The 22042-nt window shown below is 27.2% G+C and overlaps 1 protein-coding gene and 1 long non-coding RNA gene across 2 annotated transcripts; both read right to left on the bottom strand.

Annotated features, from left to right (window-relative positions):
• Nucleotides 1-4657: 4657 nt before the first annotated feature.
• LOC118646257 lies at nt 4658-7400 on the bottom strand. The gene is made up of 2 exons (XR_004963790.1): nt 6179-7400; nt 4658-6094 (listed from the first exon to the last, which is right to left on the bottom strand). It is a non-coding gene; the product is annotated as an uncharacterized LOC118646257 (long non-coding RNA).
• Nucleotides 7401-8223: 823 nt separating this feature from the next.
• On the bottom strand, nt 8224-12734 carry LOC118646180. The gene is made up of 3 exons (XM_036288538.1): nt 12504-12734; nt 8832-9194; nt 8224-8705 (listed from the first exon to the last, which is right to left on the bottom strand). Exons 1-3 carry the CDS (start codon nt 12565-12567, stop codon nt 8401-8403), a joined length of 732 nt encoding a protein of 243 aa, XP_036144431.1. The 5' UTR covers nt 12568-12734; the 3' UTR covers nt 8224-8400.
• Between the last annotated feature and the right edge of the window lie 9308 nt (nt 12735-22042).

The raw sequence follows: 22042 nt of genomic DNA, 5'->3' as shown, positions 1-22042 counted from the left end.
AATTTTAATACCAATAAAAAACACAAATTAATGCGTTTGTAGAAGTATTTATATTATTGATAAAATTATCAAAATCACCTGTTACATTAGAAACTAGTATATAAAACATTTACATTGTGAGGAACTATGTTTCTTTTAAATTCAAATTTTGAAATTATGCTGCAAGCGAGAATAATACTTACATAAGATTTAATTGCAGTATAATTAAGATTAAACTTCATTTTCTCTGGATTTTCCACGTAATTATTAATACGGGATGTACATTTATTATTCTTATATTTAAAAAATTTACATTGAAATTTTCAATTTATAAAAAACTTTTAAAATCTATATTATCTATAAGGTCCAATTAAAAATAGTTTTTAAAATAGGAAGTAAAAAAATTGAAAAGTCTAAAAAGTAGAATATAATATACAACTCAAATTTCGGGAACACTAATGGACAACATAAAAAATAAAGTATGAATTTATTGTTAATTAACAGAATAATAATATCCGTTTTAAGTCAACACATTCAAGTACTTTAATATCGGAATTGAGCATCTGTGAAGTTAATCTTCTGCAACAAGGAATCATATTTTATAACGTGGATCGGATTTTTTAATAATTTTAAAATTTGGAAAATTGACTTTAAAGTCTTTTTGTCAACAATTAAATAATAACTCAGACTTTGTAAATTCGACCCAACTGGCAATTTTATTATAAATTAACGTATGAAGATGTATGTACAATGTTTTGACTTATTGTTAGTCATTAGGTCCTTCTCGAGTAGGGAATTGACAAAATTTGCAAAGAAACATTGTGGTCAATGAACTTGTGGCTGCAAGTCACGGATCATACATTGCGAGAAATAAATAAACAAATAATTAAATACAATATAATTAAACAGTAAATAAATAACTAAGTAAAATATAAACAATTATTTAATAATTATTTGTAAGTTGCTAGTAATGAAAAACAATTGAAAAGAATTAATGACAAAATCGACTTTACCTGTTTTTGACATAGCTCAATATTTACACGATATATTGGATCAGTCCATTAAAAAACCAAAATCGTTTATTAAAGATAGTTGGACGTTTGTTAAAGCTATTAATAAATTTGAGGTCCTCCCTAATGAGATGCTTTTGTCTCTGATTGTAAAATTATTGTTCACAAATATCCCTAAAGATCTTGTTTTCAAGGCTATTGAAAAAAGATGGATTTTTATTTCAAAAAATACTAAACTTGAGTTACCGCAATTTTTATATGCTACAGACGTCGTTTTGAGCTGCACTGGTTTTAGTTTTAATAACAGATTTGTTCATAAAATCTGTCATTAAAACTAAAACTAGTGCAGCTCAAAACGACATCTGTAGCAGGTAAAAATTATGATGATCAAATGACCAGAAATTTTACATAGTGAGAAACATCGGAGAAAAAGAGAGTGGACAGAAATGATTTTTATCAAAAAAACGCATCAATTGTATAAATCTCAGAGAGACACTGAGAATTTACACAAGATCTACAATAATATTATTAAAATTTTATGACTTCCATTGGCAACAATGTCACTCTCACTTGTAATACTGTATGCTCGCTCAGCATCTATTACTTTAACATATGCTATAGTTGACTAAAGACCATCGTACTCTTTCTTATGTTGCGTGTTTCTCAATAATTGTAGTTTTTTATAGGACATTTTAATTTGTGATACTTAATTTTAATTTAATGGACACTAGATAATGTAACGGACACGTAAGTTTACCAGTTTCTATGCCTTTTAATAATTATTAAAATTCAAATGCAAGTCTCATTATTTTATACTTAGAGTTTAAATTCTTCTTTTTCTTTTTAATATTTTCTACATACTTTGAATTACCTGAATTGCATTTGGTTTCAGTTTTATGGTTTGTTGGCACAACTAGTAAAAATGTGTGACCGTTATTGCATATGTACTTGATAAGGGCTCAAAACGAGGCCCAAAACGTCATACTAATTTGAATAAAATACTTGCCAGTTAAAGTCGACTTCGTCATTAATTCTTTTTAAGTAAAATATAATAAGTTTAAAAATTCATAGAAAACGCTCAAAGGCTAACATGTTTTGTATATTAGATGTTAGCAAGTCATAATATAAAAAACAAAATGTATGAAAACTAGTATCAATATAAATTACGAGAAGTAAAAAAGAAGTATAATGATGATCATTATATAAAATACAACGCACAAAATACTGGAGTCAATAAATTTATAGTATAAAGAAAAGACAATATGATTATAAGTCTGCACAGTTCTAAATACAAAAAGATATGTAGCCTGTAAGAGTAAACAAACTAATAATGATTACATAGATTTTACAATGTTGTATACCCACACAGAACATAATATGTATTACATATCTAATGGATATCCTCGACAGATATTAGGGATATCCATGAATATATAGGAAATATCCATTAGACATGCTATAAATATCCAGATGTCCGCAATATGCAATCTAATAAATATCCATAGGATATGTAGATCAATATCCAGTCGACATCTATAGAATATCCAGTGGATATCTACATAAATATCCACTAGATACTGCTATGGATGTCGATTGGATATTGATCTATATATCCCATGGATATTTACTAGATCTTATATTGCGGACATTTGGATATTTATAGCATGTCTAATGAATATTTTTTATATATTCATGGATATCCATTAGATATGTAATACATATTACGTTGTGTGTGGGAGGATGTCATAAAAATCATCAAAAGTGGGTGAAAGCCCGTCAAGCATGCTCTGAGAGGTCCTGTAGTTACCACAAAAACACCCTCGTCGCTGGGGAAGTCTAATTTTAGACTTGTTTCTTGCACTGCGAGTGATCCTTATATAGCGTGGTTGTTGCATCTTACTTCCGAGTTGCACGCCGCTCTATCGGCGACGCCGCGCACTACTCGGCTGGCGAGTGCGCGGCGACCGAATATCCAATGGATATCTTTAGTAGCTGTTTAGTGGACGTGGATATGTGGACAACACGTAAATATCTAATGGATATTCTTGGTAGCTATTTGGTGGACGTGGATATGTGGACAACGCGTGGATATCTAATAGATATCCTTGGTAGCTATTTGGTGGACGTGAATATGTGGATAACGCATGAATATCTAATAGATATCCTTGGTAGCTATTTGATGGACATGGATATGTGGACAACGCATGGATATCTAATGGATAGCTGTTTGGACATAGATATGTAGATAATGTGTGCATATCCATTAGATATCCCTGCTAGTTATTCAGAAGATATAGATATTTAAGACATCTATTAGATGTCTACTAGTTATCCATAGTAGATATGGACATCATATAGATATGTAGATATTTATTAGATATCTATTAGATATTTTGTTCTGTGTGGGTATGAGATTCAAGTTCTATGTATCTATTTATAAATTAAAATCGTTGATATTCTTTTTAATAAAAAACTTTTCCGTTTTTCCACGTTTTTTTGTGTGTTTAATTCTCATTATGTAAAATCTTTGAAGAAGACCAATTGAAATCACAATTCTCGGAAATTCAGTATTTGTTAAATACAGAGAGTGAATTTAACGGTTTTTTTATGTTATTTGAATGTTCTTTGACACGTATTCCTAAGTGTCGTTTTGTTTGATCAGTGTAAAAGACGCTACAATCATTGCACTTTATTTGACATACAACACCAGTTCTTTTTTTATAATCAAAGAAATCTTTATCTTTCTTTATTACGCAATCAAGTTTTTAGAAAACTTTAAATATAAAATTCCCATATTTATTTAATGCGCAACCGATATTCTCGCTAATGCCTTCTAAATTAGACATGATTAAGCAAGTCCTTGCGTCAAATGCAGTGGTATGCAAAGAATCACGAGAGTTAATCCGTTCTTTGAGTTGATTTAGTATAATATTATTATATTTATTAACAATTTTTAATAAAAAACAACTTTTCTTTAAAATATCTTTGACAATCATAACGTTTCTATTATGATATTTTTGGTCAGAAAATAAAATGGTCTTGTCGACGAGATTAACGATGATGTTTATTTTATATCTAATGTAAGTGGATGGTTTGAAAAAAAGTTTACATAACGTCTAAAAGAAGTAGATTTACGGTACCAGTTAATAATTAATTTGTTATCTCTGGTAATCATTGTGTTTACGTAATGGAACAATTCGATTCTAATTTATATGTAAATTGTCATGGATGTTAAATATCTTGAGAACTTGATCAATTCTATTTTTAAGCAAAATAATCATAATATTGTCTACGTATCTATAAAAAGTAGAAATATTGAAATCCAGCTTTTTTATGGATTCTGTCTCCAAATCATCTAGTACAATATCAGCAAAAATTGAAGACAATGGTGACTCCATAAAATTGATCATTAAAACTGAAACTTGTGGAGTCCAAGATTAAATTAATGGCATGCAAAAACTGAGATAATTTGTGTGGAGCGAGATTTTAGCCTATCTTTTTTTAATCGATTTAATAACAAATTTTTTTGAGATATTCGTAAAAAGAAAAGTTACATCCAAGTAATTTATTATTATTTTTTTTAATTTATATTTGGAAAAATTATAAGTTGGTTTATTTAAAGGTTTGTCAAAATCAATTTTAGTTAATTTATATTTTAGGAGTTATAAATGTGTGTGGTTTAAAGATTTAGGAAGATCAATTTTGATTAATTTATATTTGACAAGTTTTGAAATTGTTTTATTTAAAATTTTGCCCATTAGTTTATTCTAGGGTAAACTTATAGGATATGACCATAGTTTTTAAAATGCAAAAAAACATGCTTTTCATTTTTATTATTTTTTATTAATGTTTGGTATATTATTTTACTGAAATTTAAAGCATATAACACTATCGACGTTAAGGAGAAAATACCTAATAAAAGTTTTATATTATTAAAATATTAAAACATAAACGTAGGCCATCTTTCACAACTTTTAAGGAAAAGATAGCCATAGTATTATAGGACAATTGGATACATATATTTTACAGAAAGAGCAAATACAAATAGAATTATCGCTAGAAGCTAAGATAGCAGTATCATCTGCATACGTAGCAAAGAGTATTTGGGAAATTGTGGAAAAATTACTGATATAAAATAGATACAGTACTAGGCTAAGAACACTTCCTTGGGATAGTTGCCTGTCTTTTTTTGACAAAAATTTATTATTGCAGCCCGTGATTTAATCAAGAAATCCTCAAGATATAATTTAAAGGTGGTGTAAATGTTGCTAGGTAAGTACTTCTTATTTTATGTAAAAGAGACTTTATCAATGTATATAATAGTAAATTAATTCTTTTTATTTATTTATATTTTACTTTATCAAAGTATGTCAGACTTTATAAAATTGAATTATGTAGAGTATGTATTGATGGATTAAAAATCTACGGGTGCTTTAAATTATTAATTGCCAAAGCAAGTAATCGGTAACATCTGTACACTTAAGGGGATGCTGGACTGCCTCTCAAACTTGATCGAGGTCGATAATGTAGAGTCATTCGTGCACATTATTAATGAGATTTCGTATATATTTCTTTTATAGATTAAAAAATTCTTTTCCAGAATTAAAATACACGTATTAATATTAATCTGTGAATTAAACTAGTGCTTTGTTTCTATTCTCGGACCGCCTCGTACCGATTCCTCACTCACACATATATACAAAATTTTCTCTGAGGCTTTTTTCTTATACTAAAGCTTCTAGCTCATTTCTGCAAGCATTTTATTATTCTTTCATATAATAAGATTAGTGCGTACTAGTTATTTGTACTTACAAAGTTTTTAAAACTTATGTGTTGCAAATGAAAGATACGAGACGACTGCACAAAAGTATAATTTACTAACTTTTTTTGTTTTTTACATGAAATTATAGGGAGGCACTATTTGTTATTGTCTATACTTTAATTCTAGAGAAGGATTTTTAATTCTATGAAATCAGTAAAAAAATAGGCCTAATTAAAAATAATAACGTTCAATTGGTAAAACAGACGACTCCAGCATCCCCTTAAGCTTTTGAGGTATTCTCCTATGGCTTACTCTTTTTTGTTTTTTATCATAGCTCGAATTTCTGTAATAAAATATTAAGTTTATAGGCTTTATTAGGTTATAGATTTTATGTTTAGTTTCAATTTTGAGTGTTTTAGTAATTTACCACTGTTTTCTGAGTTTGTACGTTTGGTGCAATCTTTTCTCTACTAATGTAGAACAAGAAGCTTCCTTATCATTTACATTGATGGGAATTGAGTTCCAAGCTGCTTGTTGAATGCAATAATTAAATGGTTTTGTGATATCAGCTTGAAATATCAGAAATATTTTAGTATTGAGATTTGTTCTAAAAAAATGTCCAAAATCTATGCTAGTTGGTTCTCCTGTTGTATAATACTTTAAGGTTTATAATTTTAATAACCTAGCTACTTATAATGATAATAACACAGCCACACAAAAAAATGGTCTGGCCTGTATACCAGACCCATGTATTCCTATGAATTTTGGCCTGCTGAATCCAAATCTGATGTCAGAATTGGTAGATTGGTTTACTATTTTGAGGAAACCTAAAAAAAAATCTCGAAAATCCACAAAACGAAAACTTTCGCTGATGTTTTATTTGAAACAGCGAACCGATCTACCAATTCCAACATCAGATTTGTATTCAGCAGGCTAAAATTCATAGCAATATACATGGGTCTGATATACAGGCCAGACCACTTTTTTTGTGTGGCTGTGTAATAAGAAAATGATCAAATAAACAGTCTAAACAGGATTTAGCACTTAAGTTTTTGCTTGATATTCCTTTAGCGGCACATAATTCAATGACATAAGGGATTTTCCTTTTATTAGTCGGCCAACAGATTGGTGTCCTAGTAGAAATAACCTCCAGGTTTATGTGCAGTGTAGATTTATACAGTTCTCTACCTTTGGGCATTGTTGGTCTAGAATCTTATTGTAAATGTATAACATTAAAATTACCACCTGCAATAAATCGATGAATTAAGAATTTAAATAACTGAATGAAAAGAATTGATTCTTTTTAATGGCATATTTCGGTGGGCAATAAACGGCTGAGATTGTAATCGAGCATATCCAATCTGGAATTATTATATTTGTAGCTTGAATATGTTGTGTTGGAATTTATCCGTCTCCGTAATGTTTAATGTTATTTCTTATGATATCAACTGTCCTTTCATGGGCAGTACCATCTGAGTGTAGCGTATAATATATTAAATAGTTTCGAATTTTTAGAAAATTCTTTTTGGTGAAGTGAGTTCGGAGATGAGCATGTATGTGTGAGTGCGGCGTGCGTGCGTGCGTATGTGTGTGTGTGTGTGTTTTGATTGGAGCCTTAATATTTTTTGTATCATATATTGTATAATATAATGTCTTTGTAAATTTATTTGTTTTCTTAAAACCTAAATAACACTAATCAAAAAATTACTATATAATTGTATACTATATAATTATATAGTAATTAATTTACGTTAATAACTTAAGGGGATACTAAACTGCTCTGTTTTATCACTAATTTTTCAGACACCAAAATCTTTTTATTGATTGCATGGAACTGAAAATCCTTCTCCAAAATTAAAGTACAGATAGTAACGCGGTGCGCTGCGATCAATTTCATACAAAAAACGAAAGAAAGTTAGAAAATTATAGTTTTGTTATCGACTTTTGTAGTCGACTTGTGAAAACATTTGCTGCGTATAAAAGTTTTAGACTTTGTACGTATAAAATAAGCATGAGGCGCACTTGGCATTTCAGCAAAGAACAATATTGTGCTTTTAGAATGAGCCTAGGAACTTTAGAAAAAAAGTTTTGCGTGTTTAAGGGGATCCTATCTGTTTTATCGACAGAATTGTACAATTTGTTCCAATGTACAACTTTTTATTGCATTTACAGAATTAAAAATCCTTCACAATTAACTCTGGAAAAGGATTTCTAAATCTATAAAAGAAATACATACAAAATTTTATTAATAACGTGCCCAAATGACTTTACGTTATCGACCTCGATCAAGTTTGACGAGCAGTTTAGCATCCCCTTAAGTTATAAAATTAAGGATAAATAGAAAGAATATAATTATTACGGCACAATATAATTATATTATTAATATAATAATTAAAATTTACTATTTAATAATTTTATAGTTTTTATATTAACATTTAAAAGAATACAAAAATACTATTAACTGACTATTATTTAAAATATTACCTTATTGCACTATTGTTAATCAATAAATATTAATATCTACCATTATTTAGTTACAATAAATTCTATATCACCAATTCCCGAAATATTGTAACAAATTAATTTTAGTTGTTATTTAGTTTAATAGGATCTAGAAGCGATCATGTAAAAATAAATTTTAATGAAAATTTAAACATGTTCAGAAAATAATTTCTCATAATTAAATCGGTTTATATTGTTGAAAAGCAAGATTATTGTTTCGGAAATCCTTTTTTCTATTGCTGGTTTAACACTAACAAGAATATCTTGTTTATTGCCGTCTACGACATTACTAATAGCTTGATGCAGTTCAACTAAATTCTTTTCGGTTTCGTCAAACTTATATTCAAAATCTGTGATATTAAGATTTGAATTTATTTTTGAAGCATATATCTCTTTTTTACCGTTTTTGGTTGCTACTTTTGCGTCAATATTTATTCTCAATGCTACGTTATCTGCAAAAAAACATTTTGGTATTATTAACAAAATAAAATTAAGTTTTAATTCTAATGCTAAATTTTAAACTGTTATTTTATTTTGTAAATATAATATAATTATAATACTTAACATTAATATTTTACCTGTTGAAATAGTAACCAATCCCTTATTAGCAAGTGGTACCAAAATGCGTATGTCAAACTCATACACAGATTCTAAGCGAAGAGCTTTGAGTAAGAGTTCAAAATCGATATGAAGCCTGTCAGAATTTGTGTGAACAAAGTTTACGGCAAAATCACAAAATCCGTATATTTTTGTATCTTTAAGATGTAATTTAAGACTATCTGTATCATAAATAACCATTTTCTTTACAAGTAATGGCTCAATCGGTGGAATGTTAAATTCTGGCATCCCTGTGCAAACTTTTTCTCTTGTACTGATGAGATTGTCCACGATGCATTGATCATAGTTCGGATCTTTACGGCTACATGGGTGAATGTAGGAAGCTGAAAAAATATTCAATTTACTTTTTCTTAATCTACAATTTTTAATTAAACTGAAAATAATATTATTAATAGAGAAATGTTGTCAATACTGACGTAAGCTTTCTAAAATAAGGACGCTATTAACGCTATCAATCTTATTGCTAGTCTATCTTTGTTCTACTTTCAATGAACAATATGAAGATAGATTGATGTTGAGAGCGCTAATAATGTCTCCTCAAACGCACTCTAAAGCAGCAACTCATTATTCAAAAACTAAACGATGCGTTTTATTAATACTGGTAAAAGTAATTTGCTCAGATAATTAAAGAAATAAATACATAGTCCAATCAACATTATTGCACTTGCGTTAACAGCAAATATTATAGTATTAAGTATATCTTTTGTCGGCAACTGTTTCTGCAAAAATTCTGAGGACGAAAACTTTGTACAAAAATCTACAAAAGCTGCAAAAATTTATGCACAAAAATATGCAATTTTTTGTGCAGTAATTTTTGCATAATTTTTTCCTACAGGAATAACTATTTCTAAAATAAACAAGAGTATTGATTGGATGGTTGTCGGGAGAATTTCAATAGCGACGAATATTTATAAATAAATAAAAGTGACAGTTCTGCGCTGGATTCCTGCCATAGAGAACATCTTGTAAAACCAATTTCCGTTCTCTTAAATAAAATTGGTATTTCTCCGAAATTTTGCCTTGTTTTCTTTCCAAGCCATCGGGAGTGCGAGTGAGTACGTAAAAGAGTGATTCGACGCAACAGTGTTATGTAATAATTATTCACAAAGTTATATTTCTATAAAAGATTGCCGTTTTCTCTTCTTCTCATTTATTATACTAATAATATACATTCTTTAATTAAAGTAAACTGATTCTTTATAAATTATATATAGTTAATAAGATTACTTATATTAATAAATTATTCTTGCAATGTTCATTTATTTATATGACCCAATCATACTGTTAAAATGTATTTTGTTCTTTTAGAAATGAATATATGTGAAAGAAAAATATCAGAAATATTTAAAAGTATATATATATATATACTCAGCCTAAAAAAAAGCGGTACACTCAAAATAAGAAAAATTTAAGTCATATTCAAATCTTTGTATCTACGCAAAAAATAGTCGCAGAAATAAAAACCAAAAAACATTTAAAAGCTTAAACTCTTTAGTTTTTTAAATCTTTTAATTAAAAACTTTGTGTTTTGCAACATGACCATTTTTTCTTAAGACAAAGCACAAAAGAAAAATTTGCATCAATTTTGAGCATAACCATGGGCGGAAATAACTTTCTTTACTTAATCTAAGAAAAGATTTCTGTAAACTAGATTTTCTTCTTTAATTAACTTTTTTTTAATTTTTTCTACGACTATTTTTATTCTAGTTATAAATGTTTAAAAAAAAAAACGACATTTTTAATTTAAATGCTCGTAACTTGGTGAAAACTGGTTGCACAGAAATTACGATGGTAGGTTTAAAAAATTAAAAACTACTACTTTGAAATATTTTATTTGATGTTTAATAAAATGTGCTTCAAAAAAAATGTTTTTTGGTTAAAACCCATCTTAAAACTGATTGTAAAAATTACACATTTTATTTTATTATGAAGATTAAACTCTACTTCCAAAATAATCGAGTGGAATTTTAAAGGTTTCACGTAAGTTAAAAGTACCCTTAAAGTATGTGCAGCGTTTAGCAGGACTCAGATTTTTTCCGTACGTCCTAAGACTTGAATTGTGCCATTTTTTCTTTTCTGTACGGCATCACCTTGAAAGTATAAATTCCAAATTGTACAATAAACATATAAAATTTTTACAGCCAGTTTTAAGGTGATTTTACAACAAAACATTTTTTTATCAAGCAAATTTTATTAGACAAATAAAAATTTTTAAGTAAAGGTTTTTAGTTTCTTAAATCTATTATCATAATTTTTGTGCAATCATTTTTTATCAAGTTACAAGTGTTTAAATTTAAAATGCCGTATTTTTATTAATCGTTCATAACTTGGTAAAAAATGGTTGTAGAAAATATTGTAAAAAAGCAAATTTAAGGTAAAAGTCTAATTTATAAAAATCTTTATCATATTAAGTAAAAAAAATTATTTTACCTCATGGATACGCTCAAATTTAATGCATATTTAAAAAAATTTTTTGTGCTTTGTTTTAACAAAAAATTTGACTCTAAATATGAATATGATCAGATTTGTGCAAACAAAAGAACTGAGAAATTATATATGAGTATATATAAAATAAGATATAATTTAATCTGGTCAAATCTAACCCTTTTTTTCCAAGTATACACACACAAGCGTGCGCGTTTGTGTGTGTGTATAATGATATAAAATGTTACAATTAAATAGAACAAAATAGAATATATGGCAGTAGAACAAGTATTAGTAACGTTATTTAATGTGTGAATACATTTTTTGCATTATTTATGAGAAATTATGAGTGCAGACTAAAAAAAAATATTAATAATCTTAGACTAGTCTCGTCCTTGAGGTTAAGCATCGCTTGCTATAGGAAAACAGTTACGAAGTGCTAAGTAAGAATGGTAATAGGCTTGAACACCGTTACATTTTAATTTCAAGGTTCAAGGTGGAATAATGTGGATACTTAAGTTATTTCATAAAATGTCAAAATTTTTTGCAACGTTTTTATATAATTGTATATTGTACATAATTATTTTAATAATCCAACAAAATTATTGTTAATTCTGTACCCAGTTTAAATACTTCAAACAAAACAGCTTTTTCCATAAATGTGTTTAGCAACAAACAAAATCTTTAGAATATAAAATTATAAAAATTGTTCATAAAATTGTTTTAACTTAAAAATCTTTTAACAAAATGTTTTTATTAAAATTATAGGTATTTTTAGCGTTATTTTGATTAAATATGCGAAGGTTATAAATCAAAGCTTTCTTTAATTTACATTTCTTTAATATGTGTGCGCTTTATTTTATTAATTTGTTCAACTCTACACGTAAACATATGACAACAATATGTAACAATCTTGTAACGCATGCATATTATATGTTATAATAAAAGATAAGGTAGTACAAGATAAAATATTAATACAATGTTTATAATAATAAATTAAAATTGTTTATATATTAACTTTATTAATTTTTTAATTAGACTTTATCTTAATAATACACATATGACACAAGCTAATAGCACATGCAAAGAATGAAAATGTTGTTATGTCCGGATATTTTACTTAGTTTATACAACTACACAACCTTTTATAAGTAGTATATTTTGAATTCCAAGTATGTAACACAACAAATAAATTTTTATTTACTCACGTATTTCCGTTGCTTGCAATTGCGCAGTCACAAAAAGCGCAAAAACAAAAAGTGCGGCAAACATTTTCCAAACAAATAAATTTTTTCTTGTGTAAAATATTATCTTCTAAAAAGCATCTTCTAAAACATTTTCCAAACAATCCCAACACGCGACAAACGCAAAATAATAGTAACGCGGACTGATCGAACTTCTGTATGCTTTACTCTCTCTCAGAATCCTTCTGTTTTATAATCTCCCCTCAATTCTCACTTTCGATCTAATAGCACATGCGTAGAATGAAAATGGTGTTACGTTCTGTATTTTACTTGCTTTTCTTACGCATGTTTACGTAATAAGTATAAATAGAGAAGAAGCAGTGCAAAAAGAATAATTTAATAGAACAGTTAATTAATATTAACCGGCATTGCAAATTTTGATATTTAATTTTTAATGTATTCTTATATACATCATAAGTATTATGAACAATTATTGAGTCAAACTTATTATTACCTGTATGTGATATTTGAAATGGAAAATGTGAAAAGTACAATAACAAAATATTTGTGTGTATTAGAAAAAATAAATAAATGTTGTAATTTACATTACACAACCCAAGTAGCAAAATGACAATAGTAACTTTCGGTCATAACGACGATAACTTTTGGTCATAAAATGACCACAATTAACGTTTTAAATCACATAAAACCTGAAAATGACGTCAAAATATCACATCTACGAGACGTCACTTCCTGATGTCTTATTGACGACAAAAATAGAGCCAATATATAACTTAATTTTTATTGAAAATAAAATTTGCACTATTCCCGATCACCTTCGTGGCCACTCAAATCATAGTCATATTTATTACAGCATTACTTAATAACTTCTGCAATCAAAAAAGCGATTACTCACCCATTTATCGTCCATCGTCAATATATGTTGCTTGACTTCGAAGATTGCATAGAAATTGATCACTTCGTGATGATCCATTAATACTTAATATTTATAGATATATGTATATTTGTTATAAATTATAATAGATGTTGTCAGAAAAAAAATAGTTTAATAATATTTTTATAAATAAATATAAATTTACAGTTTTCTAAATAAAAAATTCAATAATTTATTAGAATTCCTGTAAGTATTTAAACAAAAATATAAAATAAATAAAAGCAATTAGAAGTCGGTGCGATTATTAGTGCGCAATTAAAAGTATAAGAAATCTTATTTAATTAATATATATTTTAACAATCTTGAAATTAAATAATAAAAATACTACATAATAAACGTTTCGGCTACACTTGAAGCACTCATTACTGCTTAAATTCAATAAAATCGCATATTGTGTGCATCAAAATTAAATATTCGATACAATCCGATGCGAAGCAATGATTTTGATACAGCCGATTCCAAAACCGAATAAAAATACACAAGATCGTAGCGCATTCTCCTATAAAGAATTAAAAAATAGAAATGTAGTCATAATTGTAAGAAATAATAATGAATAAAATAAATAAAGCAAATAACAATTAATCAAAGTATTAAAATAAAGACGATAATTAAAATAAAATTGTATAAAAAAATATATGTGCTAACGGTATTTGGACGGTAACGCATTATCAATTTGAATAGCTTCTGTATTGTAGGGACCGAAACAAATGGTAATCCAAAGGTATGCTATAAGGTAAGTTTGAAAACTAAACCATGTGAGGAAGAACTTCTCAATCTAATAAATATAGGGTGTCTATGATTTCCGCTCTGTGCCTTGCATTGTTTCGCAGAAATATTACTTTGTAAGCGACGGAGAAATTTAAATAGCGTTAGATAAATTTGAACTCGGGATCCCTGGCTCCATACAGGCTAGCTCTCTCACAGTTAACTCCCACACTGTTCCAACTACTCTTATTTCTATTCTGTCCGCTTATATGATTATAAGTCTCTAACTAATTAGAACCTTACGGCTCTAAGTATTTTATTAACCAAGATGAGTCTTCAATGAGTTTTCAACTCATATATCTTACAACTTGCTTAGTTTCATTGCCGGTAAATAATCTTTTCTGCTCAATTCAGTCACGGTTAAGTTGCCGCTAATAACGCTGCAGTGATGGTTTAAGCAACTCATACAATACATCTTTAATGTCTCCTCAAATGCACAGTAGGATCATTTTTTCCACGAATGTAGAATTTAATTTTGTTGTCTTTATGCTTTACTCAGGTTATTCTATTTTTACCTTTTGGAATTGTAGTATTCACTTTTCATCTGTCAGTATTTTATCAGCAAGAAATTTTTTTCTTTAAATCCGGACAAAAAAACAGTTGTGTTGTCTTTTTTTATTGTTAAGGGAGAGCGTGTGAGAAACTCCACGGCGCGTCCTTTGAAATTTTCCTTAGCTTTTGTAGATGAATAAATATCGCTTACTTAAATGCTTGAGCAAACTCTAACTGTGATGTAATTTCGTTTAGCCCATGGCTAAATCAGTAAATTTAGCTAAACTAGTTTTAAAATAGATTTCTGTAAAATGCCTTTTATGTCAAAAATGTTTTTTCATGCTCTTGTCTTCTTTCCGATTATTTTTGCTTAGCTAACCTTATAGCTAGTCTAGCTATAGGTCTTAATATACAAGTTAAGCTTAGTTTTTGCTGGCACGGTTTGTTAATAAAGTGTGAAATAATAGAATTCAGCAAGTCAGGCATATTATTAGACAGCATGTCATATTATCGTTGTATTGTGATACATCGATGTTAATTTTTCTCATATTTCTATTGACATTAGGTGAATTACAGACTCTGCTAAAATTCTGCTATTATTCTATTGCTTTAGGCAATATGCATTGCACGCTGTATACCTTGTATTATAAATATATATAATTATATATAATTTTTTTTTTTATTTCTTGAACTTTTTATAAGAAAAACAATGCAAATTAGTTTTTTAATTTTTGTCTATTTAATATAATTATAATTTTTTAACCAAACAGAAATATATTAAAAAATATATAAAAAAGAAAAACTAATGTAAACATTATATATAAACATATTTTATATAATTATGTATATTTATACATGTTTTTATAAAAAAATTTTTTTACCGGACAGTATAGATTTGATTATTTGAGATATATGCTTTTTTTTAAATGTCAATTATTTGCCATTTTGCAGCGCAAAAAAAATTTATATGCATCAATTTCTAAATTATTATAACAAACTACTCAAAGGGTTATGTTATTGGTCGAGTTTTGTTTTTGAAGTGGCAAAGAAAAAAAAGCATCTTAGTTTTTAAACTAGTGAATCTAATTCTGACTTTAAAAAAATATAATTTGTCAAGAAATTATTAAAATTAACACAAGTTAAAGCTATTGAACATTTACTGTAAATTTTACACTGTCTCACAAAATTTGATTTTTCTTTTGCTGCACGAACGTGAATAATCATTTTTTAGGTAATGTAAAATCTTATCTGATATTAGACAATATTATTGTTAAATTTTACGAAAGTCGTCAGTACTGATATAGATCTCTAAAATTAATACTCATTTCTGAATAGTTTTTGGCAATAGTAAAAATATATTCAGATATTGAATTTGATTTTTAAATCTGCAGCAAAATCTATATCAGAGTAAGCAGTCAATGAAATTTCATGTTTCATCTTTTTGAACAGTATTTCAAGATTTTGTGGCATGTAAGTATCTATATACATAAATATATAATACTTTTTTCAGAACATTCTAATATTCTGTTAAATAATAAGCTAAATATAAAACAATTTAAAAAATTAACAATATATGCTATGTCAAGACAATTAATTGAGTGAGAAATATTAAACTTTCTACGGCTTCACAATAAGAGATATTGAATACAATCCAGTTTTTGTTCTTTGTTAAAGATACGAGAAGATTTGGGTCAGCTGGAACGTTTACAGGTTTATTTTTCACGAAAATGGTTGAGCAATTTGTCAGTGAGAAAGCTAATATCGAAATGATGTTGAAACAATGTTGAAACGACGTCTCGACGTTTAAATTAACGCAATGTCGTTGGCAAGATTAAAGAACTCGATGTTTGTTTGAACTTTGTGTAATTTTACTTTTAAGTAGTCTTATAAATAAACTAACATAAATAATAGATAGTCACTTATGTTACTGTTTTGTTTATAGTTATAACTCTGTGCACATTAGTATACAGAAAATCTCAATTTGAGATTGAAATGATATTAATATGATACTTTTAATCCAATAAAATAATTCATTATTCGACATCAATTTAACGATTCTTTTCTTACTGGTATAGCTTGCATCCAAGTTAACGTAACAAGCATTGTGTGTCTTGAGGTTAACGTATACGTTCTATTTTATAATTATTATTTTTTAAATTTAATTTTTTGTATTGATAAAAAATACTTTAATTGATATTTAAATATAAGAAAAACCATACTTAATTTTTTTTTATAAAAATAAATAAAAAATAAGAATTTTGCGCAAAATAATAAAAATACAATGTATATACTTTTTTTATTTGGTATAATATTTTGTATAATAAAATTAGATAAAATAATTTAAAAAATTAAAAGTGCATACATAAAAGCCGCAATGCAAATTTTGCTAGTACATATTATATTTCCTATTATTTTGCGTATTCAAAACTTACATTTTGTTATTTATTTTTTATTATAAAAATATCATTTATTGTTTATTATTTATTATTATTTATTACTATTATTATTTATTAATTAACAAAAGAATTTTTTATGACAAAATGGTACAGAAAATTATCATTATATATCGTAATGTGAAATTTGCCTCTAAACCATAATCGACAACTTTTACAAAAAACTTTGTTAATTTATTATAAGTTTATTAAAATTAAATATAATGTTTACGACTCAAATGATAATTTATCAAAACTCAATGAGTAGAAAACCAATAAGCCACTATAAGATTTTAGTGTAGAAATCTTTTACGGAAAGAAACTACAGCGGATTTACAGAAAATTATGTTACAGGAACTACATAAAAGTATTACACGAAATTACCGGCTGAAGTATTATAATATTCTGTAATATTTTCGCACTACACGCTCGGATTTCAAGAAAATAACCTGTAATATTTTATCTGTAATATCTAACCTGTAATATATTGCTATTAATATATTGCCGAGGTTACAGGATAATAGCCCGTAATATCACAGCGGGATTACAGAAAAAGAATCTGTAAAGTACAATTATACATCAAAAAAATAGTAGAAAAAATCATTTAATTAAAAATTACGTGTATGAAATTTGTACGTTGTTCCTAGTCGATACATCCAAAGTGGTTAAAAAGTGATACAATAAATCTAATAAATTTCAAATAATATTTATAGAAATAATTTATATGATAAGACTCGCTATCTTAAATTTTGTGGATTGTTGGTGGCATTACACGTTTAATGCATTACACGCGTGTAGTAATGTATTACACATTTTGTAGATTACACGTGTAGTATATTACACATGTAGTGGATATTACACGTGTAGTGGATTACACACTTTATGGGTTAGACGTGTATTCCATATTAGAGGAATTTCACTGTAATAACAACAGCGCATAATAACTACAGATTATTATGATCCTTTCTGTGATAACTACAGAAAGTCCTGTAATAACTACCCAACTATAATATTTATTGGCTGTACTTTCTTTCCGTAAGGGATTATATTGTCTACAGACAGAAGTATAACAAAATAGATGTTAAATACGTTTGATATGTCATCAGATCAGTCTCAATATTACATATACAAATGAAAATAATGCGCAGATGTAATAATGTTATATACATTGCTATAAAACTCGTACTATCGTTAGGTTAGTAGTAGTGTAATATTTGCTACTTTCCATTTACATCAAAACTCAGATAATTCTCACTTGTGACATCATAACTCAGTTAAATGCACGTTCCTTTTGCATTCTTACAAGTGAGATCCAACTGAGTTTCTTTTTACAATCTGAGCAATTTCAAGACCATGTGCTTTACTGAGTCTTGCATACTCACTTTAGAAATGAGATTATATATTAAGATAATTTTATCATTAAAATAAGCGTGATTACTTGCATGTTTCTTTAAATCACTAAATAATGACGTCATTATCTGAGTATAAAATACTCACATTACTGAATGACTCAGTCTGACTTTTAAATAAATGGAAAACAGCAATTATTTATTATTTGAGATCCGTAAAACAATTCACATTAAATCACAAGTCGAATCTATAAAGATGCGTCAAGATTTAAAATCGTTAATGTCTTGTGGTTATTAATATTGTAAATAATATTAAACTTTTTTTAAAACTCTTAAACAAAATGGCATTTTTTATATGATTTGTAGTTGGCCTTTATAGATTATTTCTTGAACCAACAGTTTAAAAAAAATTTTATTAATTTACAATTCTGATTTTGGAATTTATTTTTATAACGCAGACTTCGTGAGATTGTCAAAGTTCATAAAGATTCTCTTTTATAATTCTAAAAACAACATCTCTGTTAAATCTCCTGCAAAGAAAATTTCTACATATTAAGAAAAAAACGAATAGTTTAAATTTTTTAGTGGATCCCAAATGCACTTATAAAGCTTTTCATTTACCAATTATATCAATAAATTGTAAGTTTTACTAGAGTTAATCAATCAATGTTTATCTTTTATAACAAAATACTATAATTACACAGGCACACACAAAAAAAAAGGTTGGTCCGGCGGACCAGACTAGTCTATCCTTATGTATTTTGACCCGCTTAATCCAAATCCAAGGTTAGAATTGCTGAATTGGATCATTTTTTGTTGACCGAATTTAACAATTCTGACCTTGAATTTGGATTCAGCGGGTCAAAATACATAAAGATTGACTAGTCTGGTCCGCTGGACCAACCACTTTCTTTGTGTGCCTGTGTTATCATTACAATCTTATTTTTATTTTGATCAGATATCTATATACCTAATCTTTACTTTTATTATTATATTTTTCTTATATCAATTTAATTGTTGACTGCTTATATTCTTTATATTATGATAAATATTATGATAAATTTATTTTTACTTTTTATTATTTGTGATGCAACATTACAATCCTATGGTAAGTCATCTCTTCGATATTATTGATTAATTGTTCTGCATATTGCCTAAGATCGCTGAATTACAGGATTTTAATGTCACATTCTTGAGTTCCTTTCTGTATAGTCATTCAATCATTGTAAGACGTAGGAATTTCTTTTTAGATGACTCGCAACAGATTATCATTTTAATATTACTATATTTTAATTTTTTTTTTACTCCTTTTAACTTAAAATATAACCGAAACATGTTATTAGAAGTGTGTTCAAGAAGACATTATTAATATTATAAACATTATAATATTATAAACATTATTAATATTATAAACGCTACCAGTATTGTTTTTAAAGTCACTAACATGAAAGTAAGCTCGATAAATAATATTTTAGCGTAGCGTTAATTAGAATTAGAATTTTACAAATAAAATTTACCTTGCATGTATATAAACTATATAAACTATGTTTTACGTGCCATCTATGTAAATAATAATCTGACTATCAAAAATTTAGATTTCATCAGAAATAGCAAAAATTACATTTTTTATTCTTCAATTTTTAATATTATATATTTTTTTATTTTTATCAATATATTGTATTAAAGTCATATTATATGTGTATTAACAATCTTATAATTTAAATATTTTTTCTGTTTGTGTTATTTAATTTGTAATAACTAATTTTACTTATATTGTTCATATGGAAACGTATGAATATACTAACGTATGAATATAATAACTTAAATATTCCATGGAGACGTAATTTTAAAATGTACGATACAATCTTGGTTAGCTTTACTGCGTTATCTCTGATAAATAAATTTTAATTTGCAAAGTTTTGATAAAACTTCGACACATTTAGATCTTATTTAATTTTATTCGTATTTAAATTTTTACCAGAAATTTAATTATTTTATCAAAAATTTATTATAACATTCTTATTACTATTACATTTAATTTATAAAAATTTTTATTTACTAAAATGTCATCAACTTATCATTAAAGAGTATATATGATTTTTTGTTTTAATTTTATAAAAAATTTATTATATTTAAATTTAAATAAAATTATATTATATTTATATATTATATATATATTTTATAAAAATGTATGTTATTTTATTTTTATAAAAATAAAATAAAAATTTTATTATGTATATATAGAATAGAAGTTTCCTCTTATCACATACTTTCCACTCGCTTCTACTTCGATCCTCCTCCGAACCTTCACCACCATCTCCTCTTTCCACTCCGGAGCATATACCAAAGCAAGTTCCGCAGCGCCATTTTTTATCTTTATATTATGTATAACGCATTTTTAAGCGCAAAAAGAATGATCAAGTTAAGAAAATATAACTTAAATTTTATTGTATATTTATTTAAAATTTTACCAAATTTAACGAAATATCAAGTTTATTAAAGTTTAATTAAAGTTTGATTAAAGTTTTATTAAAATTTTTTTATCATAAATGTATATTGTTTTGCGCCGTCTTCGAGTTAAGTTAAGATTATAAATTCATCCAAGTGATATACAATGTAATGTAAATTCACGAAATTCGCAAGCGCTACCATCATGCTACTTTAAAAAGAATAGTGTTTGTGACATGCATGCAGTTATGATAGAGCACATAACTATTAGTGACATCATAATTGCGTCTAGTAGCACTATGTAATAGTTCCGCAAATAATCTTTAGCGCTATATAACACTAAAGTAATTAAGACTTATCAGTGTGTAAGTCAGACGACCATTTGGCGCTCGAGTACTCCAGGTTCATGAGAAACGTTGGACTAGTATGCAAGTACGTGGAACTCACGTACGTGTACTGTGGCAACGGTCCACAATCCTTATCTGTCCCGTAACTTATTACTCCCCCTCTGTCCCACACACACAACAAAAAAGATGTAAATCCGATCATTTTCACGTGGTACACTTTGAGTAATGCTAATATCAGTAGTATTCTATATAACTTTTAAGCGTTATTACTCAAAAGGAATTTAATGAAAAAAATACTTTATTATATTGTTTTGGAAAAACTTTCACAATAAACTATAAGAATGCAATAAAAAGATAAGGATTATCATTTAAGAAATTAAAAATGATCTTGACATGATCTTGATAACGCCATTTAAAATCAACTAAATTTTTATAACATTACGTAATTTTATTATGTAATTTACTAAAAACCATATAATTATTACATGGAACATATTTTGCATATTTTGCCCAACAATAAGAAGTTTCCACACTTTGGAAGACGCTGTATAGTCTGTATACACACTCTATATCTACACTGCTAAACAAAATTATCGTATAGATATATAGTGATTTTAGTGATGGTGTGAGAAATAACAATAGTAAATGGATCGATAAACAAAAATATATTTTCCAGAATTAATTACAATTTTGTTGCGATATAAAACTCGGCTCGCGACTCGCGCTGTCATATTATTGCTCCGGTGTCTCGTCGCAAACTCTCGAACGCTCCGAC

Source organism: Monomorium pharaonis, chromosome 6 (genome assembly GCF_013373865.1).
Source record: "Monomorium pharaonis isolate MP-MQ-018 chromosome 6, ASM1337386v2, whole genome shotgun sequence".
Lineage (NCBI taxonomy): Eukaryota > Metazoa > Arthropoda > Insecta > Hymenoptera > Formicidae > Monomorium > Monomorium pharaonis.
The sequence above is the reverse complement of the archived record's forward strand: the minus strand, read 5'-3'. Positions and strand labels throughout refer to the sequence as shown.

Coding starts and splice junctions, on each gene's coding strand:
- LOC118646180 (XM_036288538.1), bottom strand. CDS start 12,567: ATGTTTGCCGCACTTTTTGTTTTTGCGCTTTTTGTGACTGCGCAATTG. Junction 9,195..12,503: donor ATTGCAAGCAACGGAAATAC/GTGAGTAAATAA, acceptor ATATTTTTTCAG/CTTCCTACATTCACCCATGT. Junction 8,706..8,831: donor ATTGGTTACTATTTCAACAG/GTAAAATATTAA, acceptor GTTTTTTTGCAG/ATAACGTAGCATTGAGAATA.